The 20,402-nt window shown below is 44.3% G+C and overlaps 1 protein-coding gene and 1 long non-coding RNA gene across 3 annotated transcripts in view; one reads left to right on the top strand and one right to left on the bottom strand.

Moving 5' to 3' along the window:
- The window catches only part of LOC135241698 (uncharacterized), a 76,596-nt gene extending 64,684 nt beyond the window's left edge, over window positions 1-11,912 (bottom strand). Inside the window, exon 1 of the long non-coding RNA XR_010326088.1 lies at window positions 11,461-11,912. This is a non-coding gene — a long non-coding RNA (uncharacterized LOC135241698). The remainder of the gene's footprint in view (window positions 1-11,460) is intronic.
- znf507 (zinc finger protein 507) lies at window positions 1,566-20,123 on the top strand. Of its 2 annotated transcripts, XM_064312279.1 has the most exons (7): window positions 1,699-1,840; window positions 4,304-6,642; window positions 7,055-7,175; window positions 7,573-7,684; window positions 10,344-10,448; window positions 13,695-13,829; window positions 14,397-20,123. In XM_064312279.1, the coding sequence occupies exons 2-7, from the start codon at window positions 4,306-4,308 to the stop codon at window positions 14,791-14,793; spliced, it is 3,207 nt and encodes a 1,068-aa protein (XP_064168349.1). In that variant the 5' UTR covers window positions 1,699-1,840; window positions 4,304-4,305; the 3' UTR covers window positions 14,794-20,123. The 2 variants fall into 2 exon arrangements, with proteins under 2 accessions (XP_064168350.1, XP_064168349.1); XM_064312280.1 differs by lacking the exons at window positions 10,344-10,448; window positions 13,695-13,829; window positions 14,397-20,123 and adding an exon at window positions 9,758-10,284 and having other exon boundaries at window positions 1,566-1,840.
- The last annotated feature ends 279 nt before the right edge of the window (window positions 20,124-20,402 follow it).

Below are 20,402 nucleotides of genomic sequence, written 5' to 3'. Positions count from 1 at the left end.
GCAAAATGACCAAGCCAGTGCAGACCCCACAGAGCCTTCGTGAATGCTACATTAGTTCATTGATTAAATACAGTACAATACTGTTCCACTAGATATTCACGCTCACTCACCATTCTAACATACTGATATCTCGCATGTTCTGGGAGTATTTTTACTGAAGCAATCCAGGTAAAGTATATAGTGTCAGGCAGCAGATTGGACAGGGCTACACTGCCATAGGGAGCGCACCGGTAAGCAGTTCATTTACTTACTAACCAGTCGTGTCCTTTTGACTGTGGAAGGTGCACGCCCTTTAAGGCTGATTCCTCCTCTACATAACACTTGGAGCACTTTCACTTGGCTTTTAAAAATTCACTTAATTTTATATTATTTTTTTCATTTTACATTACTTTTTTCCATTTTAATTTATTTGTAACTGAATTAACATTTTCTTTGACAGTGTACTTGCTGCTACTGTATTTGCAAACCAGAATGTGCTTGGTTTAGAATTACAGGTTCAGTTACCTACCTGCAGTAGACATTTTAAGGGGAAAGCGGACATATACTACAGGGTATATATACATATAATGGTGCTTAGACTGGATGTAAGGTAGTCACCCATGTCTCTGGGAGTCTCTCTCATTTCAGTTTGATCAAGCCATTAAATGGGGGGGGGGGGGGGTATATGGGTGCCATTTATTGGGCCTCAGTGACAAAAGCCATTCTTTATTTGGTCAGTACATCGCTGTCAAGAGTCAAGCAGCTTTTTGCATAAGCAGAGCACCTCCTTTCTTTGAATTTCTGTGCAAATACCATACTGTGGGTTAACTGCAAGCCTTTCCAACCGAGGCTTAACCTGTGGATTCAGGGGGTAATTTGCACTTATTTTTTTCGGAGTCGTCTTGCATAATGTTATGTAAAATTAAACGTGCACAACCTGCTCTCCCATTTAAAGCACATGAACATAAGGTAAAGGACAAAAGTCTACTCAGCACATATAGCGAAGAATAATCAACACTTTGTTTAACATATAGGTTTCATCCTGCCATCTGTCACTGCAGATTTTCAAATTAAGGAGGGGTCATGAAAGCATCCGCATAAGTAGGAATTCTATAGGAAAGAAAAAGAGTTGCACACTTAATGCAGTCTTTTTTTTCTTTTTCTTTTTTGCAGTCAGAAAAACGATTAAAATTACTCAAATTAAGTGGAACAATGACACAAGTTTAGTTGAAAGTTCAGAATCCTGTCGAAGTCAGCAAATATTCACGTCAAACTGACAAACTAAATGATCAATTCCATATAGCCCATCAATACTTTATATAGTAGGCTAGTGTTAGCTGTACGATTGTCAAGCTTTTCCTTATCACCAATAGATAACGGGTATTTAAAACGTGTTCGTTTACAAAGTAAATTAGATCTAAATCTCCAGTTTCAAAGAGCCTTAAACAAGCAATAGAATAGCCTGAAAACAGTTGAATTTTAATTTTACAACGGTATCATTCCAGCGTAGGTGCCCAGAAGCCCCCAATAGGTTCACTGTAGGAACCAAAGAGACTATTATTTTTTTTACCGTAAAACCGGGTAATAAGCACGCTTATCTGCAGTGACTTCTTACAGGAAAATATAACGATACGTCCCAACTGTCTACGGCATCTGTTAACGAGTCGGCTTATGAAATCGAGGCTACTGCAATAAAATCAATTCTGGTCACCTGACCCGTTTCACAGAGTCACGTGATTACTGCTCCATCCTCGCCATTTTGAGTGTAGCGTGAGAGAAAGAGATCACTTTTACTGCAAAAGGAAAAAGCTCAAAGTCTTTCATGTGCTGAGGCCAAAGATCATTGAGAATTGCTGGACCAGTAAGTAGTCACCGACCCAAAACATAAAAGGCGTATCACCTCGGATCTCTGGTAATTTGGTGGGAAAACGAATTTATTGCGCTGATATTCGGTGTGTTTTTGGTAGCTAGCTTGCTAGAGTATGGACTTCTGTATGGTTGGCAATGCAGTTGTCATGCCATGCTTCTGCCCCCTTTAACATTGGCGTTTCCATGGACCCCAATGCCCCGTTAAATCTTATATAGCTAGCTTCTAATGACTGTTGAGCAGTTGTATGGTATAGGGTAACAAGCCTTATCAGGAGTGAATATGTTGAAAGATCATAGGCACACTCGCTGGTCAGCTGCATTTAAGGATATTGTATTTTTAGAATAATCTGTTCAGCCCGCCGACGCCCCCTGCTCATATCTATGCTAAAATATTCTTTGGGCGCGCTGTTCAGGGAGGTTGCTGGCTGCCGATTTCGCTTCTTTAAATCGTAAGTTGGCTGTCTGTTGTTACCTAGCTACAAGGGGTGATGCGCTAACGTTACCTTAGTACTCCGTAGGTAACGAGCGTTTTCTCCCCATGTTCGAGATCTAGATGGCGTTTGCGAGCGCTAGGCTTCCTTCTGTATTGCCAGACAGTTCACATGTACAGTATGTTTTGTTTGATAGGATACAGACATCTCCAGCTGCCAAGGTAAAGATGATTAAGTAATTGGTTAATACGAATAGCAAGCCAGAGAGCTCCAATTAGCTTTTTTTTCCTGCTTTAGATCGAGAGGGCAGTCTTCGAAATCACAGGTTGATTACTTGTAGTAATGTGAATTCAAATAGGGAAGTGATATGATCATGTTTATAAAAATAGTCTTGATCCAGTCTTTTAATGGAAAGTAAGCCGCATTCAACAAAAAAGAGAAAGTATAAAAACGGGAACATGGTTTGTGGTCGAAAGTGTAAAATAATTTAACCTCGCGGATAAGAACTTTAATCATAGGAAATCCAAAGCGTTTCCTCAGACGATTGCTCTGATGAATCCACTTGCTTCATGATGTGGATTCGCCAAAAACTATGATGAAAGTTTCATTAGCTTGTATACATGCTAAAGATAGGCTAAATTTGGCAGCAAGAGGAAGACAATGTTGGAAAAGGAAGTACATATTACAACACCCTAGGCAAATAGACTTGGTACCATTTTTAGCTTCCAATTTGGAGAAGGAGCAGGAAAGAGTAACCATAGGTTATGCTATGCGAGTTCATCTGTGGATAATGTGTACAGCAATTACAGTTCAAGGGGTAGTTGAATCTGTGACAGAATTAATATTTTATGTAAAATACACATGCATGTGCATGCACACGTATGTAGGCCTATATCCCTGCTCATTTCCTCCCCATAAATATTCCGAAATTACCTGTGCAAACCATTCAATTCTTAATTTTCAAATAATTTGTACTTCCAAACCACTTAATATATATGATATAATGGTTTACATACATTTAAATGTCAGTGCAGTCCTGGAGGATCCCGGCTTCTGCTTACAGCTGGGGTAAACGTATAGTGAACATAACTCGGGGGGGGGGGGGGGGACTCCAGGGGCTTAGTGCTGCTCATCAGGATGACTGTTATTGTTTTGGTGGGGGGAAGTTCATCTCTATTGAACGGGGACTACGCCCTCCAGCATCTACAATGGTAAAGTGACCCTGGAGACCTCAGAGAACTTCCTGCAATCAAAATGCACAGAAATGCCTGGGGTTTGCTGTGATCCAACAATGCAAATTCTCCAGGATGAAGTCATCCTATCCTATTGTACACTTGGTGCTAAATAACAAGTGTGGGGAGCACATTAGGCCTGGGAAGAATAGGCTATTTGATATGCTCAGTGGTAAGCTGATGTGTTCTAGCACAATGGTAGGCAGGGTATGTACTGCGGATGTGATATTAAGAACCCAGCATGCACAGGTGGACTGGTTCTGAGGTGGAGGTGTGATGGTATTTCCTGTAGCACACTATGGCTGGAGATCATGGTTTCTGTTTATTGAGGTCTCCTTGACTACGCAAGGCTGTAGAGACCATGTTCTGGCCCCACACTGCAAACACTGTAGTTCCTCGAAGGAAAGGTTTGTCTGGGTGTAGGACTGGGAGGGTCATGTATAAACTACATTTACAGGAAATGCAGCTTTACAGTATCAGATTTACAGTAGCGTTTCTTTGGGCTAACTGAACGACAGGCCTAGTCAGGCACAGTATAAGGTGCAAGAAAAAATAAAAATGCTAATTATGGCATGAGGAGTCGGTTCTGGCATGCTGGGGAGGGCAAATATGCCTGCTGGAAACCCAGATAGTGGTCAGCAGAAAACCTTGTCATGCCACACAGAACTTAGTTTAACTTTCCAATTGCTACATGATAGTTTGAAATAGTGCGGTCTTCATGACCAAGGTTACGTTCAAGTCTCAGAAACATACAGAATACGCACTCAGCTGTATTGCGTTTTCTGCCCTTAGGCATGGAGGAGACCAGCAGTGTGGCGCTCCTGGTCCCCCACACGCGGGAGCAGCAGGACGTAGCCTTCGCCCCGGAGCTGGGGGCCGCCATCGGGGCGCAGAGGCAGGCCGCCGACTCCCTGATCCAGGTGATCGAGAAGCTCAGCAAGATCGTGGAGAAGAGGCCCAGGCGCTGCACGCTGTCGGGGAGGAAGAGGCCCCACCTGCCCTGCGCCTCCGTCCCGCCGCAGGACAACAGGGGGGAGGGCGAGGACGCCCCCTCCAAAAAGGCCAGAGGCGGCGAGGGGCCTGCGGACGGGGCCTCCGGGGAGGACCGTCTCCAGCCAGGAGGCGCGCAGGAGGCGTGCGGCCACAGGACGGTCACCTGCTACCAGTGCAGCCTGTGCAGGTTCACGTCCCCGGCGCTGTCCCAGCTCAAAGAGCACCTTCAGCAGCACGACGAGCAGCAGAACGACATCATCCTCGTGTGCTCCGAGTGCTGTTTCACCTCTCGCCAGCAGGAGGAGCTGGAGGCGCACATCAGGGAGCACCTGGGCGGCGAGGACTGCGTTAAAGACGACGCGTCGGAGTTGCGGGGTGGCACGGGGAAGGGGGCGGAGTTCTTCGGGGAGGAGGCCAGTGGCCCGCGAGCGAGCGCAGAGGACGGGGAGGCCAAAGCTGGCCGCGATGGCGCCGCGGAGGGAGAGCCCGCCGGGAAGAAGTGGTACAGCTACGAGCAGTACGGCATGTACCGCTGCCTGATCTGCAGCTACGTCTGCGGCCAGCAGCGCATGCTCAAGACGCACGCCTGGAAGCACGCCGGCCTGGTCGACTGCTCTTACCCCATATTTGAGGACGAGTCAGAGAGGCCCTCCGCGCAGGTCCCGGCCCCTGCCGAGGAAGCCGTGGTGGTTCTCGCGCCAGAGGCCCTGCACCACGCCCCTTCCTTCCAGATCAGCCTCTGCCCCGTGCCGGCCGACTGCCAGGAGAAGCCTGCCGAGGAGCCGGAGGAGGCCAACGCCCCCAAGGTCCCTGAGGCGGAGGAGCCAGTGGTGGAGGTGCAGGTCACCACAGAACAGGAGCAGGAACAGGAGTCCTCCAGCATGGACAGCCTCCTCACCTCCGCGCAGAAGATCATCAGCTGCAGCTCCAATGGAGCAGGCCACGTCAATGTCATCGTGGAGCGGCTGCCTGGAGCAGAGGAACCCGGAGCCAGCAAGCCCTTCATCATAAGCCCAGACACGCAGGCCAGAGAGCCCTTCATCATGGGCCCAGACACGCAGGCCAGCAAGCCCTTTGTCATGAGCCCAGACACACAGGCCAGAGAGCCCATCATGGACCCAGACACACAGGCCAGCAAGCCCTTCGTCATGAGCCCAGACACGCAGGCCAGAGAGCCCTTCATCATGGGCCCAGACACGCAGGCCAGCAAGCCCATTATCATGGGCCCAGACACGCAGGCCAGCAAGCCCATTATCATGGGCCCAGACACGCAGGCATGCAAGCCCTTCCTCATGAGCCCAGACACGCAGGCCAGCAAGAGGCTACTGGTGGAGGAGGCCCACCCAGTGTACTACGAGGAGGAGGTGGTGATCGGCTGGTGTCACGGCGACCCGCAGCAGGGCGGGGCCGAGTCCCCTGAGGACCCGGCGGCGGACGAGAACGTCCCGCCGGCCCGGAGGAGGACCCACTCCGAGTCCCTCAGGCTGCACTCGCTGGCCGCGGAGGCCCTGGTCGCCATGCCGACGCGGATGCCCGAGCTGATGAAGGCCGGCATCAAGGGCGTGGTGGAGCTGAGCGCGCAGGGCCCCGGCGCCGGCCCGCGCTTCGTGGAGATCGCCTCCGCGGGCGAGGGCCTGGCCGGCGTGGAGGACGTGGCGGGGGGCGCGGCGGCGCTGGTGGGCCTGGAGCTGCAGGCCTCCCCGCGCAGGGACAGCGGTGCAGCGGCGGCGGCAGGCGAGGGCCCGGCCAAGGCGGGCATCAGCGTGTCCCTGCTGACCGTCATCGAGAAGCTGCGCGAGCGCACCGACCAGAACGCCTCCGACGAGGACATCCTGAAGGAGCTCCAGGACAACGCCCAGAGCCAGCCGGGCGGAGAGGGCGCCGCGCCCGACGCCGGCCTGGTGGAGTTCGTCCCTGACAGCGACAGGCCCTACCGCTGCCGTCTGTGCCGCTACAGCAGTGGGAACAAGGGCTACATCAAGCAGCACCTGCGCGTGCACCGCCAGAGGCAGCCGTACCAGTGCCCCATCTGCGAGCACATCGCCCAGGACAGCAAGGACCTGGAGAGCCACATGATCAACCACTGCAAGACCCGAATGTACCACTGCAAGCAGTGCGCCGACACCTTCTACTACAAGGTGAGGAATCCCACTCTTTACTTCACCTGCAGTGAAAACCAACAGAGACGTACTGCTGTGAGCTGCAGAGGGAAACAGCCGTTCAGGGTTAGAGTTGTTGAGCGATTGCTTCTTTATTGCGCCAGTCCTCGTCATAAAGATAAGACAAAATAAACCGTCTGAAAGCATCAGCGAGACAATTTTTATTATTATTTTTTATAACCAAAAGGTTTTCACGAGAGCCTGCTACACTGCAGCGCAAGGTTTTTAGTACGTGCAGTCCAAGAACGTCTGTTGAAATTTCGGCATGACGGCAGCCAGGCTATTTGTGAAAATGAAATTCTCCACTTTGAAAGTGCGTGAGTTTAATTTCCGCTTGCGGGAAAGTTATTTGTGCAGAGCTCGCTCCATCACGGTTTTCCTCATGCTTCAGAGTCAGCTGAGGAACCACGAGAGGGACCAGCACGGGCTGGGTGACTCCACGGCAACGCTGATCCCCGTCACCGAAACTACGGCTGCCATGGAGGAGTCTGAGGAGAAGGCCGCAGATGAGGGTAAGGACCGCAGGCGTGGTCATGCACAGACGCGGTCACACGGTATAGGGGTGGTTGATATGACCGTTACAGATCGGCAACAAAACTAATTCAGCGTGGGCGTGTCTTCACACAAATCGTGGAAGCGCCCTTCAAACCATTCAGAAAAATTCCACAGTAACGATTTCACAGCATCAGCAAGTAATATGAATGCACTGCTATGAATGTAATTATTCAGTATTAGCGTGCATGCATTTAGACTGAGGTTTTCCTTCCATTCTTTCCTTCATTCAGTCAAGGACTTCCAACAGAATCCACTGTAATAAAAGGCTAAATTTGCTTCTCAGCTTTTTAATCGGTTTTGACTATTGGAGTTGAACGCAGTCAAACTCGGTCCCGCTTCACGTCTTCGTTCCAGATGCTTGCAGCGTGCAGAAGATCTACAAGTGCGACGTGTGCGACTACAGCAGCTCCACGTACGTCGGGGTCCGTAATCATCGGAGGGTCCACAACTCGGACAAGCCTTACAGGTACGGGCGGAGCCCGAGCCCCTTTAAAACAGGCTGAGGCCTGTGAGGCCCTGGTGTGGACTGTGGGGCCCAGTCCTCTGCAGGAGCGTGCTCACACACACTGACTGTACAGCTGGGTACACAGCTCCTGGAGTCACCCCTCTAATCACACTACGGTGTGTGACCACAGGAGAGAGGAGTTTCTCCAAACAGGTGTGTAACTGGCCAAGGGGTCCTAGCAGATGGAAGCATTTCAAGGGGCATGATGTAGGCTACTCCATTCAGATTCAGGAATGCAAGCTGTATCCTCTGTATGCTGGTTTTTTGTTCCAACCACAGGTGCAACCCTTGAACAGTAATAGAGAACCTTTACATTGCATTTAATTGGGCCCTTTAAAAGTCTGTTAAATAGATGCGTTTACCCCAAGGTCATGTAACGTGCATAACTAGGAACACAAGGTATGCAACTTCTAAAGCCAATATCAGTAGCCAATATTTGGCTGGCCATATATTAACACCCTGGATTACATTATAGCACAAATGCAAACCAAAACCAAGTTTCCACAGTCACAGAAGTAGATGCCCACAGGTGTCAACTTAAGTCTGAAAAATATAAAAATGTATTTGCACGTCAAACTATTGAGTTAAGAGTCTACAGGCTCTGTTGACTTTCTGTATAGCTTTGCTTATGGTTTTTTTTTTCCTTTATATACAATCTACTCATAAACCTGAATATTTTACTGATGCAATTCAGGTGAAATACCTTGTTCAGATACAACCGCAGCACCTCAGCTGGGAATAATACCTGCAACCCTTCAGCTGCAGGCCCAGTTCCCCAAACATCATACTACACTACCGCTTCCCCCCACTACAGAAAAATACTGACATCACCTCAACCATTCATGACTTTAAAAAATACAAAAATAACAGAACTGAAAGCAAACCAGTTCTGAAAATCAGTTGTTTGGCTTATGCACAATTATTCAGCCTTTACAGCCTCTAACATTAACAGAAATGGTTATTTGTATGGAAGATTCTAGTCACTCCTTGCCTATGGTCAGCTAGATTTAGACAGCTTTGGAGGTGCAAGCATGTAACACAAATTGCCAGCAGAGGGCAGTAGTGCTACATCTCACCTATGGGCTCACACTGCACTGCATCCTTGTACCATTCAGTCAGAGCTCTTCATGCACGCACTACATTCTGGCCACTTACACAGGAGTATCGTCTCAGGAGGGGATAAATGTTGAATTCGTATGGCTGTCCACTGGGCAACCAATATCCCAAATCTGGTTGCCCAGGTTTACCCCTCAGTTGGCCACACCAAGCACTACTCTACAAGCATGAAGACAATAAAATAGAAACACGTTACTGCAGTTTATTTGCAAAGAATTTATACAAGACCATTTTAAAGACAGCAAGTATTTACACAACTAATTTCCTGCTTTCTCTGACAATCACCAATGTGCAACAGTAGCTGAAATTAACAGTGGCTGTCTGTGCTGTGGCCCCTCTTCTCCCCCGCTCCGCTGGACGCTGTTGATGCAGCCTGGGTGCGGCATCCAGGGTTTCCTGCAGCACTTGGCGACTCTCCCCTTTCTCCAAATCCATATTACAGCAGCGTGCTCGTCACAAGCAGCAGCAGGCCTTCTGCTCGTGGCCAAAATTTCCATTAATTAAAAAAGTGTCCGTTTAAAAGTTCCTTCATAAAGTTAGTTGAAAATCTTTTCACCTTTAGATATAGTCAGGTCAACCGGCTAATTTAGCTAGCGACCCATATTAGCTGCAAATAGATTATCCATCTACTTGATGCTAATGCAACAACCCAGGTTCTCCCCATTTAATATATGCCTCAAATATTGAAACATACATGGTTTACTTAATACACCGAACGATGTCTTGCCTCAGAGTTAATCCTGTGATATACAGAACGAGCTCTGTCCACTGTCAGAGTAGCGCTGAGGTGCCAGAGAAATTCTCCCCAGCACCATTGGCACGTGAGTGCGGGTTGCGAATGAGGAGAGGGGGCAGCCAATAAAAAGCTCCTTGCGCCTTTCACAAATAAACTCAGATTGAACAACTATTTTTGACCAGTTGTGCAGGTGCAGTTAGGGCTGGGAGAAAAAGAAGAGGCATTGCGGGGGGGAAAATGCCAGGCCTCAACAACCTTTGCTGGTTGCCTACCAGGCAAGCAGTTCTCAACAACTTCAGTTGCTTGGAGCCAGAAAGCAGTGGTCCCAGATACCAGCCATTTTGTCCACCCCTGTGTCTGTGTCGCAATCAGTAGGCTTCACTCCAGAAGTGTCAGACAGTGCAGCCGGGTGGCGGGTTCTCCATTAAGCCAGTTTGAATGTTTTGTCTGGAGGCCTTTGCACTGCTCACCCTGTGGGCATTGCTTGGTCTGAGCTTCGCGATAAATGGCCCTGGAAAAATGCCAGTCACACCTTTTGTGCGCAAACACAGAAACACTGTTCAGCTCAGTCGGCCGTACCTAATTATTTATGAAGGTTTTTCTAGCACACCCAAGTTTTACTTCTCGGAAGTCTGATTTAAGGCACACCCCATGCATCATTTGCTAAACCCAGCGTGCCCACCCCCCATTGATGGGATAGGATTGTGATGTCTGTCGGGGCAGAGAGCTTCTGGTCTCTGATCTCCCCTCTGCCTGTGTATCTCACAGGTGCTGCAGTTGTGATTTTGCTACAACCAACATGAACAGCCTGAAGAGTCACATGAGGAGGCACCCCCAGGAACACCAGGCTGTGCAGCTGCTGGAGCAGTACAGGTAGGAGCAGGACAGCTGTACTGCACAGCTATGAGAATAACAGGCTCTGTACAGGCAGGAGCAGGACACCTGTACTGCACAGATGTGAGAATAACAGGCTCTGTACAGGGAGGAGCAGGACAGAGTGGAGCACGGAAGGTGTCCGCGCTACAGGTAGGGAGAGGGGCACGTGTGCGCTATACAGGTAGGGAGAAAGGAGCTGCTGTGCGCTGTACAGGTAGGGAGGGAGGGGAGGATTCGCAACCGCTGAGGATACACCTCCGGTATGAGTCTGAGCGGCTGTTTTCACAAAGTTATAATCCACCGATTGGGTAGCGTCAAGACTAACACACACTGTACAAAAAACGTGCAGACTTCACACCATTGCACGCAGTTCGCCACGTACTCAAAGTAAATGCAGACTTCGCTTTACTGATGTCTGTCGGACATTGTATATCAGTTAGTCTGCCAGTTCAATCAATTTGCTTTTATTTAGCTAGCCAATACCAATTCGTATGCCACAGTTCACTTCGCTACCCTTCACATGAATTGTAACCTCGAATCAAGTCATGATAAAGATAGGCCGACACAGCAAAAGGAGACGCGCTGTTGAGCTATTGTAGCGAAAACAAACGAACCGATAGCCATAACGTTACTCCTCTTTAAGCTACCAAACCAGCTAAACACAAGAGCAAACCGATAGGCATTCTCCATACAGAAAATCATAGATGATCAAAGAGACAATTACATTAGCTATACACATTAATTTCATGAATTTATTAAATACAGAAGCGCTACATCTTGAAACAGCCAGGAAGATTAACGTCAGATAAACTAATTCAATCCTAGACTCGAGCTCCACTTAATTTATCCTTTGGCTCATTTAACTAAAGGGTTGGGAAACTTACTAAGAAGGGTTAGAACCTAAAAGCGTGATGCGATGGTTGTTATTATTAGTACATTAAATAAAAGCACTGCTGTAGAGGTGGTCCCCAACTCCCCAGAAACCCTGAAACAAAACCAACGCACTCACCAGTGGCGGTGGGAAGAATCCAGCCATGAAGCGGCAAGCATGGCGATTGTTCTGGGCCTGCCCAAGATTCAGGCTACGGTGCCGTGTTTGATTGTTTGTTTTCTGTCCAGCTTTGTTGTTCAAATGCTTTTTTTTAAACACGCAAAACAAAAAATCAAATAAATGAGATTCCCTCAGCGGTGAACAAGCACAACAAACACAAGGGATATACGCAAGATTCCAAAAACAAAATAGACGGTGAGACACTCAATACAAAACGGTTCTAACTCTGTAGCCGACCTTTTTGAAACGATAGCTGCAAAAACAAGATTCTCCACAAGTCTTCTACAACGTCTTCTTGTCATGTAAGTTTCGTCCTCCCTGTTTTTCATTTAACAATTTCCCGCCACTGTATTCGTTGCCCTATGACCCGTTAGGTCAGGTGGATAAGGGGAAAAACCACTGGACATAATTTCTTTTTTTTTAAAGGGGGGGGGGGAGGCAATAGGCATACGTACAGCCCACACAAATCAAAGACATAAAATAAAGCCTTTCCGATCGTGTGCTTAATCCTACTACAGGCATGCGATGTTTCAGGTTTTACCCACCTTTACAGGTGATGGTCAAGACGATCATATGTCATAATAGATGAATATGTGTGCAATGAAGTAATAATAATTTATATTAAAGATGTTATTTTCATTAGTTTCCAGATAACTGCATTTTCTTTATTAATTTGTGGCACTGCCTTTGAAAGATTGATTAAGTGGAGCAATGACAGATTGATAAAATATTGGTGTATAGAATAGAAAATCCGGAATGTTATCGATGGTAAATCAGTTCAAACAAATGGTAATAAACCAAGCCATTTAAAGTAACATTATGGCGACACTTTAGATTTAAGCCAGTCTTTAGCAAATTGTGTTCTTTTTGGCACTGAAACAAGATGTGAGAACACCGTCCAAATTCGAGAAAACAACGGATGCAGAGAAACCCATGCTGAAGGGCTGGGTGAAGCCTCTGAATAGCAGAGCTATTTTTAATATTATTCTTGAGAAAACCACTGCATGACTTCGTCGGAATATGGTGGCACTGGCAGATGATGCATTTTATTTATAAGCGCAGGGATGTTGTGAATCCGCTGTCTCCTGAGGATAAGGGGATTTGGCTACAGAAAATAAAAACGCCATTGTTCTCAAAAAAGCGATATCGGATTGATTTTTTATTTTTTTTTAAATGCATTTACTGCTGAAAATGAACTGTACCGCTGGGTAAACAGCCTTAACCACCTGAGCAGTTGCTCTCAAGGTGTGAAGTTCTCACCTTCACATGTGAGATATCCACCTACCTGCTGTATAGCCAATTAAAGTAACTCAAGGGGTCTTCCACTTCATATCTGAACTCATAAAATGTTTGTATCATTGCCGGTTGCTTTTCCCCCCAATAATTATGCGAAGTGATGTGTAGTAATATCAGTTGTTATCCTGTGTTTTAATAGCTCACTTTCTAACTCACACTCACTTCATTAATGCTGAATATTTACATGAAAAACTCGATTTGCGATGTGGCTGCAGTGCGACGGTTTAGATTTTCAAAGCAGAAACGCAAAACAAGGTGTGATTTCTTCTTGGCAGCATCTTCAAATGTTCATTCAATTATTTTAATTAACAGGGATTGTCTGGAATGAAGAACCAAAATCTTTAGTGTGCGCTGATATACAGTTATAGACAGTGAGACCCAATTTGACTTTGATATAAATCCCAGAGGCAAGATCATTTAGCTTTTTTTTTTATTTTATTTTATTTTTTAATAATTGAAATTAAATTGAAACTTCAAGCTACTGTTGTCATTATTTCTTAGTTATTGCATAGTTTGTTTAGGCTGTTTAGCTGCAGGTTTAATGGGAAATTAAATCTGGCCCTTAATAAACATGTAGGGAATGTTTTAAGTCTGACGGAAGAATTTATGAGATTCGTTCAGACTCAAATTTAAAAAAAAAATTTCCAGGTGCACCACGCGCTTTGCGCACACCTATGGCCCCGAAAATACCAGCATTCACTAGCCACGCCCAGTGCACCTATGCCTCTCGCCATTGACATTGCCCATGCGCTGTGTGACATTGATTCTGGAAAATGAGTCTATTGGGCCCATACAGAACAGTGGTTTTCTGATTTCTGGTGCCATGACACAAAATTGTTTGCGCACACGGAAATGTTTGTTTGGATTTTAACCCAGTGCGCTCCCACTGCCTGCAGGTGTTCCATGTGTGGCTACGTGTGCAGTCATCCTCCGTCTCTCAAGTCGCACATGTGGAAGCACGCGGGTGACCAGAACTACAACTACGAGCAGGTGAACAAAGCCATCAACGAGGCCATATCGCAGAGCAGCAGGTAAGCACCAGCCCTTTCTGGAGTCCTCTGCTGTTGCACATACTTCAGCACAGACCAGGCACGGTGTGTGTGTGTGTGTGTGTGCATGTGCTGGTATTTATGGCTGTAGACACATGGAGGCTTTAGCATAGAGCACATTTTACGTGTTTATGTGTGTGCAGACTTTAGCATAGAGCACATTTTACGTGTTTATGTGTGTGCAGACTTTAGCATAGAGCACATTTTACGTGTTTATGTGTGTGCAGACTTTAGCATAGAGCACATTTTACGTGTTTATGTGTGTGCAGACTTTAGCATAGAGCACATTTTACGTGTTTATGTGTGTGCAGACTTTAGCATAGAGCACATTTTACGTGTTTATGTGTGTGCAGACTTTAGCGTAGAGCACATTTTACGTGTTTATGTGTGTGCAGACTTTAGCATAGAGCACATTTTACGTGTTTATGTGTGTGCAGACTTTAGCGTAGACCACGTTGTTGGTGCGTGTGTCAGACAGTGTGTACGCTCATGGCTGTAGACACAGGGAGGCTACTGGGGCAGTGCATTGCAGCTTCTGCTCTGGTGCAGGTCTCCCAGCATGCCTCAGAAATCCACTGCCGTGCTGGAGCAGGCGTGCGCGCTCTCCAGCGGAACGGAAAGGGCCACGCCCAGTTTGGACCCTCCGGCTGCGACCTCTCTGGAAACGGGTGGGGCGGGCGCGCCTGTGACATCGGCAGAGGTCGTCCAGCACTCGTCCCCGGCCGGAGGGACCCCCAGTGCCCCCGAGAAGGGGGCCGCTCACCCCAGGGTGGGCATGGAGTACTGCGTGCTGCTGTTCTGCTGCTGCATCTGCGGCTTCGAGTCCCCCAGTAAAGAGCGGCTGATGGAGCACATGAAGGAGCATGAGGGGGAGATCATCAGCATCATCCTGAACAAGGAGCAGCAGCAGGGAGTCCAGGCAGCTGCCCCTGGCACGGGCCACTGAGGAAACCTCGCCCCCTCCCCATCCCACAGACCCAATGGCAACCTGCACTGCCCCCATGCTCCTCCCCCAAGGTCCCCACCGTCCCTCAGGATTATATACCCACACTTATTCTGAGAGTATCACTATGGAAATGTACGTGTGTGTCCCATCTCTGCTACTCTCTCCCTCTCTAACAGTCCCTTTGTCTCTCTCTCACTCGTCCCCTCCTTCCTCTCTATGTCCATCTCTCTTAACAGTCACAAATGACTGTCGGTTTTACGTTGCCTTTCCTCTTGAAAATTTGATCATCCTTTTATAGAATGGATGACAAATGATGGTCAGTCTGTAACTAACGAACGGGAAAACTAGGCCATCAGAACCTTCATTTTCAAAGGAATCTTAAATATTTTTTTTAGAAAATAACAGTTGCATACATTTTTGGATCTCCGTTGGCTAAGACAGTCAAATACCTCATTAAACCAGTATTTCTGAGTAGAAATAGTGTTCAGCCCGTCATACTGGGCATAAATGGTATGAATGGTAAGAAGGCAGCTTCTCTTATGAATCACTCTTCACTGTAATATTTAATCTATAAACACACACACACACACACACGTGCATTTATATTCAATATTTAAGGTTCCACCCCTTTAAGCTTGGTAGGAAACTAGACGCTTGCCACAGTATGAGTCACAATTTATATTTTCGTTAATATTTATTTAATTTATGTTTATACGTGTCATTTTATGATACTTCTGCACAAAGGACATGCATAAAACATCATTGTGTGCATGGTGCTATTGAACTGTTAAGCTGTAAAATGCTAAAAGTTCTCGGTTCACATAAGTAACTCAAGGAATGTGTCATATATATCCTACAAGAGTGGGATAAACGGTTTAGAAGGTGTATGGCTTCTCATTTTTGTAGGTTTGTGTCATGAACCACATCTACGTAATGTAACGGTGACATTCTCATGGTCTGTGGTCCAACATTCGTACCAGTACATTTGTAGTTCTCTCAGACTGACAGGCTAATAGGTAATCTTGGTACAATTTGAAATGGCAAGCGCTAAGTGACAACATATAACTTTATATTAAGTTTGATTTTGTACAATCATACGCAAGTGGTTATTTTACAGAGGAAGTAATTGGTAGCTATTAGTGTTTCTCATTAGGCGTTTTGTACTGTATATTATTAAATATGAGTCACCTTGATATTTCAATTCATTTGCTACTTTATAGCTCAGAGTGATACCTTACCAGCCCAAATGATTTCAAAATAGCTTATTTTATCTCAAAACCAAAAAGGTGATCTTTATATCATTTCATAATTAAGGTATTAATGTCTTTTTAGAATTTATTTATATTTAGCATATTCTCAGTTAATGCTATCGAGTGTCTGAACTCAACCAAAAGCATTTCAGTTCTGATAGATTTTAAAAAGAATACATTTGTATCATTTTTATTAAGCTGCTTACTTATGACTGACATTACTATTTCTGTCAACCTTTTGCTAAAGATCTCTTTAAAAACACGCTGTTGCTGCAGGGAACATTTGTTGGACAAACTGGTGGTGGGATTGCGAGTCTGACATTGTAGACCCTTTATCTAAAAATTGTGGTCAGATATCAGTGGGTCTGGTGTGTGTGCATGTATGTGTGCGCGATTTAGCGTGTCTAAGCATAAGTATATTCCACAGCTGTTGGATTCACTTGAATGTATTTTCTAATTAAATTGCATTGTAAATCATTTAACTGACATTAATTTGGAATTTTTACTTTTTTGTGAGGGGCGTTGGCTGTTCAAAGTAGTAAAACATGACCTCCCCATGTAGTTTAATGCACACTCAGTCTTATTTATGCTGAAATATATTCTTTAGTTCATTTGCATACCTGTACTGTTTTTGGTCAAGCAACGGGGGTTAAAATGACTGATATACTTTGGTGGTTTCTGCATTGCATTGAAATATTGTTATCTGTTTGGCATGCAAACAATATAAGTAAAATACCAGCTGATTTTTATTTTTCCTATTTAATTTACAATTTAGAACAGGGTGAAACAGCTTGACTTTATGTCACACTTGCATATTTACTTGTTCCTATAGCTTTTTTATGCATTTTTGAATGACCTCATAGGCGCATAAAAACTGAATGGAATCTGAAAGTTGATGTCTATGCCATTTTCTGCAGGCATTGTGCGTTGGATATTCCCGATCTCTTGTAATGGCACTTATGTCACCAACAAATTAAAAATCTATGTAGATATCACTGATTTAATGTTATTTTTGCAGTGGGTGTACTGTAGTGCAGCAGAATATATTCATGTGTGTGTCGTTTGACTTTGTTACCTTTCTGGACATAAAGAAAATACGTGGAATTAATTGGAGGATTCTTGTTTTTGTATAACAGGAATGCAACCATAGATGTGAAGTGCAATATTCATTAAGATGCTCAGTTGCAGAATACGGAAAAAAAAAACGATGCACAAACAGATTGAAATCCTGACTGAAGAGTAGAATAGCTAATTTCAGCCTGCCTCAGACAGTGTTGTCGTGCATGGTAATGTGCCAGCTTATGGCAAGGCTTCTGTAGAATGATGGGATATTGTATGTGTCTATATGTATAGACAGAAGCCACGGGTATACCTCATGGTTGTGTCAGAATATAATGCAAATGCCTGCCTGCCTGCCTGTCCATGCAGCTCAATAAATAACAAGCTTTATAATCTGTGGTTGCAATCCTGTACAACATTTGATTATTTGAGTATGCCATTTGAGCAGCGTGTACCCTCTATGGTTGTTGTAAACAGTGTTCAATCATTCCTTGCCTAGTGTGCCAGATTTTGAGCTTCTTCCATCACAGATTTTGGAATAACATTTTGCATTGTGGGATGTCATGCTGCAGGTTTAAAAATGTTTGAATTTTTGAAAGTCCTTTTGAAATTTGGCTAAAGACAAGAAAAACCGTCAAATGAATAAAAACCTTAGGCTCCCAAACGCTAACTGTCCTTGTAATTTAGAATGCTTCCATAGGAAAGTTGGTATATTTCAGTTTTTCAAACCATCTTTAGCCCCAGTCATTGCCATGGGCAGGAGATAGAAATATAATTAGAATTTCCTTGAAAATCTTTACATTTATGCTGAATGTTTTATATGTTTTTTATTTTAGCCCTTTGTGTCACCTCTGAAAATGTAAAATATTTGATTTTTGATCTAATTATGCAGAAGACTCAAAAAACCTTAAACGTCATCGTAGGAAATCAATCAAAACCTTCTGCTGTCTGTTCATGTTGGATTTTTAGTTTTTGGCCAAGAATGAATAATATAACTATATAGTTATTTATAATGGTCATCATTTTGTAATTCAACACTCACAACACAATCAGACATGTGCAAACCACAATTTCTCCTTGTGGCACACCTGGCATAGTAATGACCCTGTTTGGGGGGGGGGGGGGGGACTTTACTTTAGACCATTTTTGTGGGCATTTAGTTTCGATTTTAGACTGCGTTGTAAAGTGTGTGGAAAATGAATATCCATGTCTAGGAACCTACACTTTATATCACCTTTGATCTTTAAAGCAGAGCTTTGTGCCTCCTGTTACGGCTGTGGCTCTGAGTGTGGTAGAATATGATTGATTCTAGGTTTTAGTAGGTATAGTTGGAGAGATAGATGAGGGGTCAGTGTTGCGATATATATCCTAGGTACGATAATCAAATGCAAAGCTCTCATGAAAGTTTGCATGGGTCCTGTACAATGTTACAGCATGTTAAAATGCCTATGAAATTTAGGATATGTCAACCAGAGAAAATTTACAGTGCCCTCAAATTATTTACACCCTTGATAGAGATGAACAAAAAGACTACATTTTGCTGCGAAAAGTACCAAACTGTATTTAAATGAAAAAAGTGAACATTTTTTTATTTTGATTCTGTGAAATGAACCAAAGTTACACTTCTGAAATTATAGATTTCCCCCTCCCCAAAAAACCCTTTTCAGTATTTTGTGCACCCTCTATTCATAAGGAAAACATTACGGAATCATCTTCTGTTGTCTTTTTAAAAAATTATTATTTTAAAAAACAAAAGAAAACCTTGGTGATGTCTGGTGGTAGATTTGTAGGCTGTGTCTCCAAGATCTAAACAATTTTTGTGGTCTCGAACTGTGATATTGAATTTTCACCTGAAGATACGATTGTGTCCTTCACCAGGCACATTTATCACTGTTTTTAAACTGAATTTACCTGAAAGTGGTTATATTTGTTGAAACCATCTGACTCGAGGGAAATAACCCTTTGTCTTGTTTCTTAGAGGTCTTTGCTTTTCCTTATGGTCATGACCCACCAGAGTTTACACTTGCGCCATCATGTCTATACCCCAGTAACACAAAGCCATGTGAGGCCACAGTATAGTTCCCCATGACTGACATCAATATTTGTTGGATTTTAAGTTTTATTGGGGGGCATAAATTCCCTTTTTGGCCAAACAAAATAAGTCATGAACTGTATTTTATAAAGTCTTCTTTGCACGTCTTTATCCAGGGTGTGAGTAATTTGAGGGAGCTGCATCCAATAGCTTGGGCGGTTTGATAAAACGCTTGGTGTCATTTCCTGTTTTGAGTTCATTTTCAAACCTCATCGCTAATGGACAAGTCCATTTGTATCACAATGAACTAAAATTCAAGCATATGTAGTAGGAACATTGTAGTGAATGAAATGTTTTCACTTGTGTGCCTTTGTATGTTCTTATGCTGACTTTCATAAGAATGTCCTTTTGAATGCCCATAAAGTGAATATGTAAGTACGCCTCAAAGCAGGAATGTCCTGCTCCAGCATTTCAGTTTTATATCACAAGGTCTGCTTTTCACTTACTGTATGTACTCTGTTCAAACTTGACAGTCATTGATTTTGTGATGTACACCAACCTATCTGGTACTATAAGGATTTATACAGGATTGCTTATATAAAAATGTATATATTATTGGAAACTTTCTTTTTTTTTTTTTTTTTAAAGAAAATCTATTTTTAAAAATGTCTTGTAAAAACACTAAGAACATTTAAACAAAAAAAAAAACAAATGCTTTTTAGCCAAAGTGTAGAACCATTATGGCAGGCTTAAATACCCACTGCAACTTGAACAGTTTATATTTATAATTAAATTCAGCATATTAAGCTGCATGCCTTAATGCCAAAGCAGTGAAGAAAGACTTGATCACATCTTTTACCCAGTAATCTACCCTTTTAGATATTGTAACTGCCTTCAAGTTTGTGATGTTAGATTTATTTATTTTGCATAGACTGTCTTCGGTTATTGTTATGACATTTCATTGGTAATAAAGACAAACAAAAAAATTATCCATTTGCATCATTTCTGGAGGAAAAGGAGTGGTGATTAGTACAGTCCAAGTTTGTAAAATCTAACCTTTAAATCACTTACCAAATGTTGAATGTAGTAGTTAACAGAAATGAGGCATTCCAGTCATGATTCAGTTCACTAAAGTAGGGGTGTCAAACTCCAGTCCTGGAGGGCCAGTGTCTGCCAATTTTTGTGCTTTCATTTCATTAAGCGGCCAATTAAGACCTTGAGATTTATGTGTGTTGACTCTTTAGCCAATCAGCATCTTAAATTAATAA

The sequence above is a fragment of the Anguilla rostrata genome, chromosome 16 (genome assembly GCF_018555375.3).
Source record: "Anguilla rostrata isolate EN2019 chromosome 16, ASM1855537v3, whole genome shotgun sequence".
NCBI classification, from domain to species: Eukaryota; Metazoa; Chordata; class Actinopteri; order Anguilliformes; family Anguillidae; genus Anguilla; species Anguilla rostrata.
Note: the sequence above shows the minus strand (reverse complement) of the source record. Positions and strands in the feature narration are given on the sequence as shown.